The sequence below is a fragment of the Anabrus simplex genome, chromosome 5 (genome assembly GCF_040414725.1).
Source record: "Anabrus simplex isolate iqAnaSimp1 chromosome 5, ASM4041472v1, whole genome shotgun sequence".
Classification (NCBI taxonomy): domain Eukaryota; kingdom Metazoa; phylum Arthropoda; class Insecta; order Orthoptera; family Tettigoniidae; genus Anabrus; species Anabrus simplex.
The window spans coordinates 371287062-371302215 of NC_090269.1; the positions used below are offsets into that span (position 1 = coordinate 371287062).

The 15154-nt window shown below is 41.9% G+C and overlaps 1 protein-coding gene across 1 annotated transcript in view; it reads left to right on the forward strand.

Annotated features, from left to right (window-relative positions):
* The window catches only part of LOC136874144 (uncharacterized), a 45452-nt gene that overhangs the window by 21788 nt on the left and 8510 nt on the right, over window positions 1-15154 (forward strand). The window contains exon 3 of the mRNA XM_068227840.1: window positions 12560-12757. Coding sequence (XP_068083941.1) covers window positions 12560-12757 — 198 coding nt within the window. The remainder of the gene's footprint in view (window positions 1-12559; window positions 12758-15154) is intronic.

Here is a 15154-nt window from a genome sequence, read left to right on the forward strand (position 1 = left end):
ATTTTGGTTTTGATATTACGGTCTGATATATTGTTGTCGGTCTTGATAACACAGTAGAATGCCGGTCCGGTGTTCGAATTAGGCAAGTGCGTGAGTGTATACTCCCTGGCACGTGAGGGTACAACTTTACTATTACTCCCCTGTTAATACTGAACGTTGTAATTTATAGTTTTTTCTAACTGTTGGCTACTATTCAGTGTCACTAACCACAGAATTTAGGGACCCTACCTGTCGGTACGACATCTTACAGGTACTGTTAATCTGGGACGTTGGCAAAAAACACACATGGTTTATTTCGTACTTGCGGGAATTACGTATCTCCATTGCCGTCTTGTTAAAATTACTAGTTTTACATTTGCGGGTATAATTAAAGCATATTTTCTTTTTGTGTGGAATTGTAAATCTGTTTGAACAATACCAGGTAAGTAGAATTGTGCATGTTTGAATAGTGCATGTAATAACGTAGTCGGTGTGAAATGACGAACGCAGAATTTTATTAATTACGGTCTTATTTCGTACAATGCCTATGTACAGAATTCAATTAGTATGTCTAAGAAGCAAGCAAAATCTGCAAGAACCCCTCCGGAAAGGAAAGCAACGTTACCTCCTCTATAAAGATTAGTTCAGTTGAAATGGAAGGAAATATCGTTATCCAAGCCCCCCCCCCAAAAAAAAACCTTTCCCATGGTGTAACAGCCCCTGAAGGGCCATAGCCTACCAAGTGACCGCTGGTCAGTCCGAAGGCCTGCAAATTACGAGGTGTCGTAGAGTCAGCACGATGCACCCTCCGGGGCCTTATTCTTGGCTTTGTAGACCGAGGCTGCCGTCTCACCGTCAGGTAGCTCCTCCATTGTAATCACGTAGTCTGAGTGGACCTCGAACCAGCCCTCAGATGCAGGTAGAAAACCCTAACCTGGCAGGAATCGAACCCGCGGCTTCCGCGTAAGAGGCAGGCACGCTACCCCTACACCGCGGGGGCCGGCAAATATCATTATCAAACTAACATAACCTAACGTTGCCTTGTCACGGCTACGGTACGGTTTGCACACTTAGCGTTATTGACTTACGGTATATGTACATGTAATATATTTACTTGTGTGTATCATTACAGCGTGGTTTCTCTTCAGTCCGACAAGTAATAGAAATTATCAAGAAGGGAGCTGAATTATTTATTTACACCGGCCCAACACCGAAGAATACCGTTATAGTAATGCGTGTATCAAAATAAAGGCAGAAATATATAACATTAAATTAAATGAGGTTGAGAGAGTGTGCGTATTTCCTTAATTCCCAATTAAGATTGAAAACCGAATTAATTATAAATATCTTTACTGATCATTTATTTGATATTTACTTGTGTAACTGAACCTCCATCATTGGTACTTACATTGAGGTTAGTTTGTGGATGGTTGTATCCTGTGATTTCATTATGTAACTAGTCAAGTTGGCAGCAGTGAAATGAAATGGCGTATGGCTTTTAGTGCCGGGTGTGTCCGAGGACAAGTTCGGCTCGCCAGGTGCAGGTCTTTTGATTTGACACCTGTAGGCGACCTGCGCGTCGTAATGAGGATGAAATGATGATTGATTAAAACGACACATACACCAAGCCCTTGTGCTAGCAAAATTAACCAATGATGGTTAAAATTCCCGACCCTGCCGGAAATTCAACCCGGGACGCTCTGAACCGAAGGCCAACACGCTAACCATTTAGTCATGGAGCCATTGGCAGCAGTGATGAGACATTAAACAAAAAGAGAATAGGGGGCCGATTTTTGCCTCTTAGTTTATAGCTTTACATGGCGAGGACTATAGGCTAGGGGAGATTCTGCTGACACATTTTAAACTCATAGCTAGCTTTAATCTGCCGAGATGCTTATTCTTTCTGGAACCACATTTCCATATTCTTCGCAGCATAATCAAAGAATGAAGATGGAAAAGGGTGAAAGTGCCAGAAACATGTTTCCGAGTAAACGCCAGACTTCCAGAGCGCGATGGCAATTTCATCCTTCTCTACCTAAGGAGACCAGGAATTAATGATTACCTGTGGCCTTTGCAGTGCAGGTATATTACATCCAATACACTTTATATTAATTACATAACAATATTTAGCTTCTATAAATTTCATTTCTTTAATTAAGTGGCTCAGTAATTTGAAAATACATGAGTGAAAGCACACTGGCACATTCACCCTTCCCACAAAACTCAACTGGGTACATTGGACTGTGGCATACCTGTTGAACTTCCTACCAACTAAACTAATGACCTCAGGCACTTGCACAAGTCATCACCACTTGTGGGATGGCCAATGAATCCCCTTATTACCAAAAAGCACATTTTTCACATTTCGGCACTTTCACACTTTTCCATCTTTGGTCCTCAATTGTTGTGGATAGCAACTAAAGTGCTTTCGCTATTTACAAGAGAGTCTGTTTAAATATTTTAACCGTGCTCGATAGCTGCAGTCGCTTAAGCGCGGCCAGTATCCTGCAATCGGGAGATAGTGGGTTCGAATCCCACTGTCGGCAGCCCTGAAGATGTTTTTCCGTGGTTTCCCATTTTCACACCAGGCAAATGCTGGGTCTGTACCTTAATTAAGGCCACGGCCGTTCCTTCCCATTCCTAGGCGTTTCCTATCCCATCGTCGCCATAAGACATATCTGTGTCGGTGCGACGTAAAGCAAATAGCAGAGTAAATATTTTTTAAATTCATAAATTGGTACACATAGGACTTTCTGTCCGGAAGAAAGCACTGTTGGATAAGCCATCACTAGCATTCCTAAGGGTAGAGATGGTGAGGGGGGAGGCATCTAAATTTAATCGAAGATAAAGCTCGAATTCGAGAGGAGAAATTGGGGCAAATATTTCTGTACAGGGAGAAGAGTTAGTGATTGGAATAATTTACCAAAGGAGATTTTGGATACATTTTGAACTTGTATGAATTTATTTGCCTGCCCCGTGGTGTAGCGGTAGCGTGTCTGCCTCTCACCCGGAGGCCCCGGGTTCGATTCCCGGCCAGGTCTGGGATTTTTACCTGGACCTGAGGGCTGGTTCGAGGTCCACTCAGCCTACGTGATTAGAATTGAGGAGCTATCTGACGGTGAGATAGCGGCCCCGGCCTAGAAAGCCAAGAATAACGGCCGAGAGGATTCGTCGTGCTGACCACACGACACCTCGTAATCTGCAGGCCTTCGGGCTGTGCAGCAGTCACTTGGTAGGCCAAGGCCCTTCAAGGGCTGTAGTGCCATGGGGTTTGGTTTGGTTTATGAATTTATTTAAGGAAAGGCTAGGTAAACAACTCACAGGGAATTTTCAACCTAGCTGACTGCCCTAAATGCAGATCAATGGTAAATGGATGATGATGAGGACTCGTTTGTGATGTGTTAATGATATCTCTTAAAGATTACCTTACAATGTATGGCTATACTGCTATCTGTTCTTATGGCTAAAACAATTTATTTTCTAAAACACAAACTGGAATAAATGTCTTGACATGCTTACGCAAACACTGAATATGCAGAATGTACAAATTCGTGTGTGTCTATTTACTTCTCTAATTGCGCAAACTTCATAAAAAAAATCAGTTCAGGTAGGCTTGTAGGTTACCTAATAAGAGCAATCACCATCTTCTAATGAACTGGAGCCTTCTTCAACTTCAGATTCACTGAATATTTCTCGAGCACCTGGATACTTAATTCCCGAATCAAGTTCCAAAAACAATCATCTTCGAGTTCAACTCATTCACCTGCCCAAATCACGCAAGGAATTATATTCAGAAGGCCATGGATTCTCCAATGTCTAGGTATTTCCCGAGAATCGCGTCCTACTTAAATTCTTCCTTTAAAACACGTTAATTTGTTTTTGCTTTTTATTTTAGCAAAAATTATGTCGGACCTTTCCCAACATACGAGCTTACAGGTCTGCAGAAATATATGCATAAAGGTAGCCTAATCATATCTTTTAATAAAAAGAAATTATTATCATATATGCACATTTTTAATGCAATTACTTCAAGATTACCTCCACCGACCGAGATATTTGATAGGAATAACAACTGTCGCGTACTGAACTGATCAAAACAAAACATATTCTGATGATGATTCTGGCACTTCATTAGTATACATCAGTTATTTTTTAAAATACTGAATTTGGTTAATGGCTGAAGCTTGACAAGTACATTTTTGCTGTTGTTGTTGTTTTTGAGTCATCAGTCCCTAGACTGGTTTGAAGCAGCCCTGCATGCCACCCTATATTGTGTTAAGGTTTTTATTTCTAAGCAACCACTGCATCCTACATCTCCTCTAATCTGCCTGCCATATTCATACCTTGGTCTGCCCCTACCGTTCTTACCATCTGCACTTCCCCTCTAAAACCAACTGAGAAAATCTTGGGTGTCTTAAGATGTATCACATCATTCTATCTCTTCTTCTCGTCAAATTTAGTCGAATCGATCTCCTCCGACAAATTGTATTCATTATCTCTTCATTGGTGATTCGATCTATCCATCCCGCCTTCAGAATTCTCCTTCAAACGCTTATGTTATCTTTCTTCGTGAGCTAGTTCTAGTCTATATTTCATATATTGCCAAGTTCCAGGCGGAAATCTTTAAAAACAGGTTTCTAATTCCGATATCAATGTTCGAAGTGGGCAAATGTCCTTTCTTAGGAAAGGCCTTCCTAACTTGTGCTAGTCTGCATTTCATGTCCTCCTTACTTCTGCCATCGTTAGTTATTTTACTACCCAATTAGTATGACAGGCAGATTAGAGCAGATGTAGGCTACTGTGGTTACGTAGAAATAAAAAACTTAACAATTTTCTAATCTGATATTTTCTGCATCACCTGCCTTCGTTCGACTGCACTCCATTACATTTGTTTGGGACTCCTTCCCTAAGACTGCGTGCATACCATTCAGCAATTTCTGCAATTTCAGATAAAATAACAATATCATCAGAAAATCTCAGGGTTTTGATTTCCTCTCCATGGATATTGATTCCCTTTCCAAGTTCCTCTTTGATTTACTTCACCGCCCCAAATCCTAAAGTAATGAAATAATGAATTCACTTCTGTTTTCTGATCGTTGGCGAAATCTTGACTACCGACTGTGCTAAATGTACGGACAAGCAGACGGTCAATGCTTTAAGGGCGGTGGAATACCTCGTCAAAAACCGACCGGAGGTGTGGCAGGAGGTAGAGAGTAAATACGACCCCACTGGTAACTTTCTCTCCAAGAACCCAGAACTTACGCAGTGAAGATATTTCTCACTGCTTCTATGATGTTTCATTTACTATCCTCAACACTTTTTGACTGTGAGAGTAGGTGTCATTACCATTGTTAAAATTATGCACGTATTTCATGATTGGAAAGAAATCACTTACATTATCGTTATCATGTGTATTGAAATGAAACGAAATGTCGTATGGCTTTTAGTGCCGGGATATCCCAGGACAGGTTCGGCTCGCCAGGTGCAGGTTTTTCTATTTGACGCTCGTAGGTGACCTGCGTGTCGTGATGAGGATGAAATGGTTATGAAGATAACACATACACCCAGCCCCCGTGCCGTAGAAATTAACCAATTAAGGTTAAAATCCCCGACCCGGTCGGGAATCGAACCCGGGACCCTCTGAACCGAAGGCCAGTACGCTGACCGTTCGGCAAACGAGTCGGACATCATGTGTACTTATAATTAAGTTCTCTAGAACCTTCATATACTAGATCTTACTTACTGCAGATTACACCTTCTAAGTAGTCTATGTTAGTTGATCAGTAATGTTTTACTTTACCTGCCAAGATTAAGGCCTTGAGGCCTTCTCCACCATCTAACCAGGTACGGTACTGAAATATACGTATATTACATTGTAGCCTCAGGGGCTCTTAACTTGGGAGCTGAGTCCTGGCATTGCTTCCACTTACTTGTGCCAGGCTCCCAAATTTAATCTATCCTATTCGACCTCCCTTGGTCAACACTTATTATTTTCCGACCCTGACGCTGTTAGTGCATTCAAGACCCGGGGAGTCTTTCCTTATCAAGGCCTTCGTGGCCCTTGTAGTTCTTTGGCCGATACCTTCATTTTTCGAAGTATCGGATCCCTTCCATTGTTTTCTCCCCAATTAGTGTTATTTAGGGGATGGTTGCCTAGTTGTAATTCCTCTTAAAAGAATAATCACCACCACCACTATTACATTGCACTACAATAATCAGGTTAAATGAATAATCATACAAAAATGATACGTGAAATTTTATGACATTAAGTTGAAATAAATTAAATATAATAAGAGGAAAAATTCTTAAAACTAATATCCTACATGTAAAGAGCATGTAGTGTATAAAATTGAATAACATTTGAAAAATAAAACTGTTAAGAAATTTAAACTGATCAGTTCGTTCAGTCTTCAGCCCGAAGGCTGGTTGGATCCCAACAGCTTCACCATCAACGGCCATAAACAGCATAGGCATTACTGAAGACACGTACTATGGAAATGAGGAGTGATGTAGTTTCCAGTTGCTCTCCTCACTGAACCAGAAGGTACTATTACATATAAGTCAGCCAATCATACTGAAATTTTGTCTTCTACCGATCGTATGAGTGAAAATTTCCAGAAATATAATAACCACCCCACAAGGTTTATAATACGAAGTTTAAGTTTCAAGTTACCAGGGAAACATGGTAGAGGAGAGATGTGATCATTACGTTTTCCAGAAACCAAACTCCCCGCCTCTAGAAGTGCATTTACTTTTATAACCTACTGAAATAGTGCGCGCGCCATTTCCATAGCTCCTGCGTCTACCACCATTGCCATGGGCAGAAATATTAGTGATTATGACGTCATTCCCACAAATGAACAGATAGAGATTTCGTTACCAACCACCGCAGAAGAAATAATGCTTAAAAGGGCCGCGAAATTTGAAACAGACACAGCGTCGGACAGAATCGGTGACAAGGGGAGGTGCAGAGGGGCAAATACCCAGGGGTCCGGGTCGAAAAAAATAAAAAATAAGAATTTAACGTTTAAATCAATTTAAATGCCATTAAAAGTACAGACTTTTTTTGTTTAAAAATTGAAAAAACAAATCAAGGTTGAGCGTGTGTCAGTGGAGAGAAATATGACGTTAACGTTGTTGTTGTTGTTGGTGGTGGTGTAACTTTGGGAGCATTTTTTAAGCAAATTGGTTCAACGCTGGTGTTGACAATAAAGAAGGTTGAAAGAAATACTTTGGTGTATATTTGGCCCGAACGTGGTGCAGAAATTGTCTGATTAATGTAGTTCATTTTTTGTGCAACTATGGTATAAAACAGGGTCTCTCAGGGTGCATGAGCTTGGTGCATGCACTGTGCACGGTGCAAAAGACGACTTCGCTTGGTTGACCAGAGTGCAGATCCCCCACTCCTCGATTTGGAGCAATAGCGCTGTCTCTCTCTTTCCCCACGCCTGTCTCGCTCGCTCCTCCTCTCTCCCTCTTCCTCACTTGCTGCGTAGCGCTCCAAATCCGAGACGAATTTAGCCGATTTGAGCCGAGCTTAGCCGAGTAGCCCAGAGACGAAGCGTTGGTCCGAGCCGTGCCGAGCGGGAGCGATCCACAGTGCACGGAGCTCTTGCGCCTCGATTTGCACGCGTGAGGTTTTGGGCGTTTGAGAGGCCCTGGTATAAAATGTCACTTCCCTTGCACCAACATTGTTGGTGTAAGTTAATGTGTAAAAATATGTGACATAATTATCGTGCACTTTTGGTGCCTTTTTATTGGTGTCTGGCTCCATGGCTAAATGGTTAGCGTACTCAGCTTTGGTCGCAGGAGTCCCGGGTGTGATTCCCGGCAGGGTCGGGAATTTTAACCATCATTGGTGAATTACTCTGGCACGGGGTCTGAGTGTATGTCTCGTCTTCATCATCATTTCATCCTCATCACGACGCGCAAGTCGCCTAAGGGAGTCAAATCAAAAGACCTGCACCTGGCGAGCCGAACTTGTCCTCGGACACTCCCGGCACTAAAAATACATACGCCACTTCATTTTTATGCATTGGTGTTGAATCGGTGCATCCATTGTCGCTCTTGCACCAAATTAGCACCACAAGTACACCAAATTTTGGTGCAAACTCCACACACAGGGGTTGATAATTAGGTAAGTATTGGTTATAAAATAACCCGCAAGTTCGTAGTTCTGGTCTAAAGTAAGTGAGACGAGGTAGCGTGGGGTATACTGGATTTAGGAGCCCGGACGCCTCAGTTGTCCGGGGGCCCGAGAATCCTGTCACCGGGCCTGGTGTCAGGGTATGGTGTAAAATGTCACTTCTGTTACACCAACTTCGTTTATGTAAAAATGATGTAAATTAATATGTGAAAATATATGGCATATTTATCGTGTAGTTTTGGTGCATATTTTCCGTGTTGAATCGGTGCATCCATTGTCACTTTTGCATCAAATTAGCACCATAAATACACCGCTTTTGCACTCTTTCTCAGTTCCTTCCCAGATCCCCTTTGCTTTCAACCGTAATCATTCTGCCTCTGTTTGCATGTAACTGTAATCACTCTGCTCCCCTTTGATTGTAACCGCAATTACTCTGGCTCTCTTTACTTTCCACCGTAATTACACTCCCCCCCCCCCCCTTTTGCTTTCAACCGTAATTACTCTGCCCCCTTTGCTTTCAACGGTAATCACTCTGGCCCCCTTTGCTTTCAACTGTAATCAATCTGGCCCCCAATTGCTTTCCTATCAGTGGAGATATGGCGTGGAATGACATCAGTATACGAATAAGTTTGAGTGGTGTCTTTAAAAGTAGAAAATAATTCAAGAGGACAAGTTTGGGCAAATATTCGTTTATAGGAAGGGGAGTTAGGGATTGGAATAACTTACCAAGGGAGATGTTCAATAAATTTCCAATTTCTATGCAATCATTTAAGAAAATGCTAGGAAAACCACAGATAGGAATCTGCTACCTGGGCGACTGCCCTAAATACATATCAATAGTGATTGATTTTGATTTTGAACTGTCATCACTCTGGCTCTTACGTCCCCAGACTACCTTTGTTTTAAGGCACTATTAATGGAGAAGGTAAAAAGCTATTTTTATTTTTGTTCGCTTCTACCCACGCAACGTACAATTCACGTCAAAAGCAATTTGTATTTGTAGAGAAACCTAACTCGTATTTTACCAGCGGGGGTAGTGTTTATAGTGCACTATGTCTTCTGGTATGGGCTATATCAAATTTGTTACTTTCATTGACCTGTCTCAGTCTCATCCTTGGCTTTGACAATGTGAAAGTGACTGAGGTATGAGTGATGCTAGTAATACCATTCCTTATGCACCCAGTCCCTGTTATGAATGGTGTGAAAATATTGCTCATACGGTTGGTTGATGCATGCATTTCAGTGGGCTTGGCGGACTGATATGTAATAGCAACGGCTGGCTCAGTGAGGAAAGGAACGGGAAACTACCTCTCTCCTCATTTCCCTAGTACGCCTCTTCAGTGACGCCTAGGCTATTTATGACAGCTGTTGGCGGAGCTGCAGAGGATCAAACCAGCCTTCGGGCTGAATACCCAGCATACATATAGAATAGGTTTAGGAGGAATACTCCAAACTACACTAAATAAGGCTATGTCATGTACTAATAACTTTGAATCACCGAAGAAATGTATTCTTTCTAGCACTTTCGTACCACCCACATTCTTTCGCGCCATCAAGGTACGGTGACGACACCTAAAACAGTTAATTTTCCTTTGGAACTTAATTTCATGCTGTATCCGCACTTTGATGCAAGTGTAATGGAGTAGTATAAATTGTAAACAATTCTCTAACCCATGGGTAAATAATGGAAATATCGATTATTATTATTATTATTATTATTATTATTATTATTATTATTATTATTATTATTATGAGAACTTCTGAGGTGTGTCTATCAAGTTGTTTACATCTATCCGTATTAGTATTATTATTATTTATGTAGTTATGTCCGGTCTTGATTTGGTAAAAATCATGATTGTGTTATTTGTGAGGTTATGTTATGAAACATCTGCTGTATGTATATTAATATGAGTTTATTTAATGTAAGAACATGTAATTAAGAGTATATAACTTATTATTTACCTCTACATATGATATATAAATCCAGTACAACGTTGTGAAACTCACGGTAATAGTCTAGGACAAAGTATCTTCGGAACTAGAGAGTTACAGAAAATTTCATTCATTGTAAATAGGTTATTGGAGATTCTCGAAATTACGAGAAAACGTGAAGTGTCATATTCTTCTAGAAGCCTGGCCAGGCAATTCTATAAACAGCCAGTCTTGAGGGTGGAGTATAGTTGTTTCACAAGAGTTTTGAGTGCAAGTCTTTAATCGAGTATGTGAATTCATGTTGTGATTCGTAGTACGTTGACATGCTATTGTGGCAGTCTTCTTCTTCTTCTACCTCTTCGTAGTAGTACCTATTTTGTTTCAAGATGGCAGTTTATTAGTGCGTGTGTGCGTGTGTGTGTGTGTGTGTGTGTGTGTGTGTAATATGTATATAACATTTGTAAATGAAATAGTGTAGCCTACACAATTGACAGCATTTCTTTGTAGTAAGAATAATTTATAACAAATCTTGGTGCTAGACTCTGTCCAGATCGAGGTTTTACTTGACGTTTGATGGCATGTTGGAGAAAGGAACAATCCCATTGGCTCAGACGACCCTGTGTTGCAGATTATGTTTATTGATTGGAGCACGTGGGTTTGTTTATGTGTGTGTGCTCTTGGCATCTCATCAACTCTTCTGAAAGGTTCACATCAGGAAGGGCATCCGGTCGTAAAACTCACTACGAAGGTTCATCTCACTTCATACCCGATGCCGTAGAGAAACGGGACAAGGGTTGGACACACAATAGTAATAGTAATAATAATAATAATAATAATAATAATAATAATAATAATAATAATAATAATAATAATAATAATAATAATAATAACCTATTGCCTCAGCATTTTCTTAATTTGATGCCATCTGGCTGCTTGCTCATCAATTTCGACTTTCCGTTTTACTCTAGGCCTACAAGATGGCAGTGAAAGCCGAATCTCTCTTGGGCATTTATCGCTGAGTTTTAATTAATTTTATCCGGTGGATGCCAAATGCGTAGGCATGCCGACATCGAGCGACGTGAAGTGTCGAATCTGTCCTTCAAAACTCCGCTTTGTCGGGTTTGAACGCACTATCTTGGGATCTAGGGACCAACACTCTACCACTGATCCACAGAGGCAGTTCTTCGCAATCATTGCGAAAAATTCATTATGGTGATATTTTACTTTTATCCGGTTATTTTCTGAAGTTCAAATTCAAGAATTGATCGCATGCCATTTTGCACACGATGTACACGCTCAGATGTGAGCACCACCAGGTGTGACCAATTAAGTTATACGTCGACAATTAAACCTCTTAAGTTACCTTATTTTCTGAAAAATTAATCCATAAGTTTGCTTAAGTTACTTCTGCAATCACAGGACTTAGCGTTCTGCGAGGTTCTGGTCGTTTCTTAATCTGTTTGCCCTCCAGGGTTGGTTTCTTCCCCGGACTCACCAAGGGATCCCACCTCTAGCGCCTCAAGGGTAGTGTCCTGGACCGCGAGACTTTGGGTCGGGGATACAACTGGGGTGAAGAACCAGTACCTCCCCAGGCTACCTCACCTGCTATGCTGAACAGGGGCCTTGTGTGTGAAAGGGAAGATCGGAAGGGATAGACAAGGAAGGGGAACGAGGCGGTTAAGTTTGGTACTATCCCGACGTTTGCCTGGGAAACCACGGAAAACCACTTTGAGGGTGTCCGAGGTTGGTAGTGAGCCCACCTCTACTCAGTTGACCTACCTGAGGCTGAGAGGACCCCATTCCAGCACTTGTACCACTTTTCAAATGTCGGGGCAGAGCCGGAACTCGAACCCGAGCCTTCGGGTGGCAGCTAATCACACTAAACACTACACGATAGAGGCAGACTGATGCGTATTTACCAAAACAAATGTCAATGAATTCGATTCTCAGCAGCTCTGGTGAAGATCCAGCAACTTCACTTTGTACCTTCATTCTATATCTTAGAATTTACAAGAAAAACTGCTTTATACTCGAATGACAAGTGAACACGACAGCATAACCCATTTTATCTAATTTCAGTGTAACACTCTCAGACTTCGATGCTGACCTGATTTCAATTAATCAGTTTATTGGATTCTTCATAACACTCCCCGCAACCGAGATAATGGCTGCTCCAAGGACTTCTGGCAAAACCAAGTTGTACATTTCAGAAGCTAGTTTTTGCTGTTATTTTTTTTTCCTTTAATCGTCTTATCCTTGATGCCTTCTTGAACTGTTGTTCACGCTATTTGGATAATGTAAAATTGTAAGCTGATACCTCCTATACCATAGATAATAATAAACCTAGCTGCCTTATTAATCGTCATAATGACGCAGCCATTTCACCCGGAGCTATATGGATACGAACATATCAATTTGTACGCTTGCAGAATTTACCTGGACGATCATATAAAAGGAGACATGCTAGGAACGCTCTCATACACTGACTGGAAACTGACAACATGTTGCGAGTACCTGTTCTGGTTCTGCTACTGGCCATTGTCGCCTACGTCGCTGCCGAGGAAGAGAAGTACCCATCAAAATACGACAGCATTGACGTGGACTCGATTATTGGCAACGATCGTCTCTTGATGAATTATTTCAAATGCCTCATCGAAGAGAAAGACAACCACTGCACAGATGACGGCAAATTCATAAAAAGTAAGTAAATCGCTTCACTGCTCCTTCAATTATTGCACAGTTATTATGCCAGGTAGTTCATCTATCGACATCCACCTTAAAACTGATAGCCTAGTGTGTTAAGACGCCACATACCTTGAGACTTTCGTGATTAAGGTGTATTCAGTGTGGTCGGTAATTGGATAAATGACCACATTGTCAACTATTTCAAAAGTAGTAGGATTATTAACTTGGCAATGTTTATAGGTAATGTGCTTACAATTTATACTCTCTTCAAACACCATTTACTGAGATATCTGCATGGTTAATAAATGTTTAATGTTTTAAGTACATGGATAGATGAACACATTCAGTTAGTCAACTGGTCAGATGATTTTGCGATTTTTTTTACAATTGCCTTTACGTTGCACCGACACAGATAGTTCTTATGACAACGATGGGATAGGAAAGGGCTAGGAGTGGGAAGGAATAGGCCGTGGCCTTAATTAAGGTACAGCTCCTGAATTTGCCTGGTGTAAAAATGGGAAACCACGGGATACCTCTTTCAGGGCTGCCAACATTGGGGTTCGAACCCACTATCGCCCGGATGCAAGCTAATAGCTGCGCGCCGCTAACCGCACGGCCAACACGCTCGGCGGCAGAGTGCTTAGTACGCATTCTTTTTGTGAAATCTACATGATTAAAGTGGTCGGTACATGGGTAGAAGACCATATCCAGTTAATACTTGAAAAACTTATTTTCCATTTGTTTGTTTTGTTTGTCTCTAGACATCATTCCTAGTCACTAGTTTCCTACCAAGGTGGCCGCAGTTTGAATCCTGGGAAGAGCATGTGGTATTTTTGAAGCGAGAAGTCACGTTCCTGTGGTTCGGATTCATGTAAAAGGAGAATTTTTTGTCACAATTTGCTTTACATCGCACCGAAACAGATAGGTCTTATGGCAACGATGGAACAGAAAGGGGCTGGGAGCGGTTGGAGAGTGGCCGGAGCCTTAATGTACAGCCTGGTGTAATAATGGAAAACCACGGAAAACCATTTTCAGAGCTGCTGACAGTGGGGTTGGAACCTTCTCTGTGCCAAATGCAAGCACACAGCTGTACGCCCCTGAGCGCACGGTCAACTCGCTAGGTAAGTGTAAAATCAGAGGTCCCATAGTTATTATCAAAATATGAACAGTATTTTAACGACTTGCATTACCCTGTGCTTAATCAGAAAGTTGGCAAACCGAGGTGGCAAATACCCCAGCCCGACTTTCCTGGAAGGATGCGGGTTCGATCCCCCGTCAGGAAGCCGGAAATTTTGAAAAGATATCTCCATTTCTGGTATCCTGAGATTCATTCAGCATTCATCACGAATTAACTCATCATCAATTAACAAGATACAGAAGTAACCACTCTATGCCAGTTAGAGCCGAATTTATAGATTGCAGAAATATTTATCCTCCATTCCTTCAAAGGACTTCATGGACTCTGTAGCTCCTCTGTGTATCAGTGCTAGAGTGTCGAAGATGGCATGTTAAAACCTGGCAGAGGTAGTCATATTCTTGAAGGGCTGAATGGAATGGAATGGCGTATGGCTTTTAGTGCCGGGAGTGTCCGAGGACAAGTTCGGCTCGCCAGGTGCAGGTCTTTTGATTTGACTCCCGTAGGTGACCTGCGCGTCGTGATGAGGATGAAATGATGATGAAGACGACACATACACCCAGCCCTAGTGCCAGCGAAATTAACCAATTAAGGTTAAAATTCCCGAACCTGCCGGGAATCGAACCCGAGACCCCTGTGGCCAAAGGCCAGCATGCTAACCATTTAGCCATGTAGCCGGACTGAAGGGCTGAAAAGAAGTCCATTTAACATTCCATGTTTCGTCATGTAAAAGATCTCTGGTGACACATTTTACCCGACAAAATTTATTAAAACTCGGCGATAGAATCCATCCTGGATAGATTTATTCTGCCATCTAGTAGGCGTAGATTGAAACGTTGTAATTGCCAAGCAAGCAGCCAGATAGCGCCATATATAAAAGGGTGCTCACGGTAGCTCTCGGTTTTGGTAGGGGGTTTAAGGCTGGATGCTCTTTCTGACACTATGTGATTTTTTAAATGAAAATCTGAATTCAGAATCGACCGAGGGAAGCTAGCAACTAAGCCAGTGAGCTATTCCCCTTCTCTCCCCTCCAATTATTGCTGTAGAGGAAGCAATCACACTGTATGGAAGCTTATCGCCGACTAGCTGAGACCATGACATCACTGGGCGAGCTATATGGGTCAGGCGGCTACTGCCACATCTGCCGCAGCCACTCGCCCGGACACGGCACAAGGTACAACCGACAACTCGAATGAGGCTCGCGCTGTATAAATCCACTCTTGCTAAAATATCATGATCAACGATCTTCGGCTTGGCTGGGTAACCACCAACCAAAT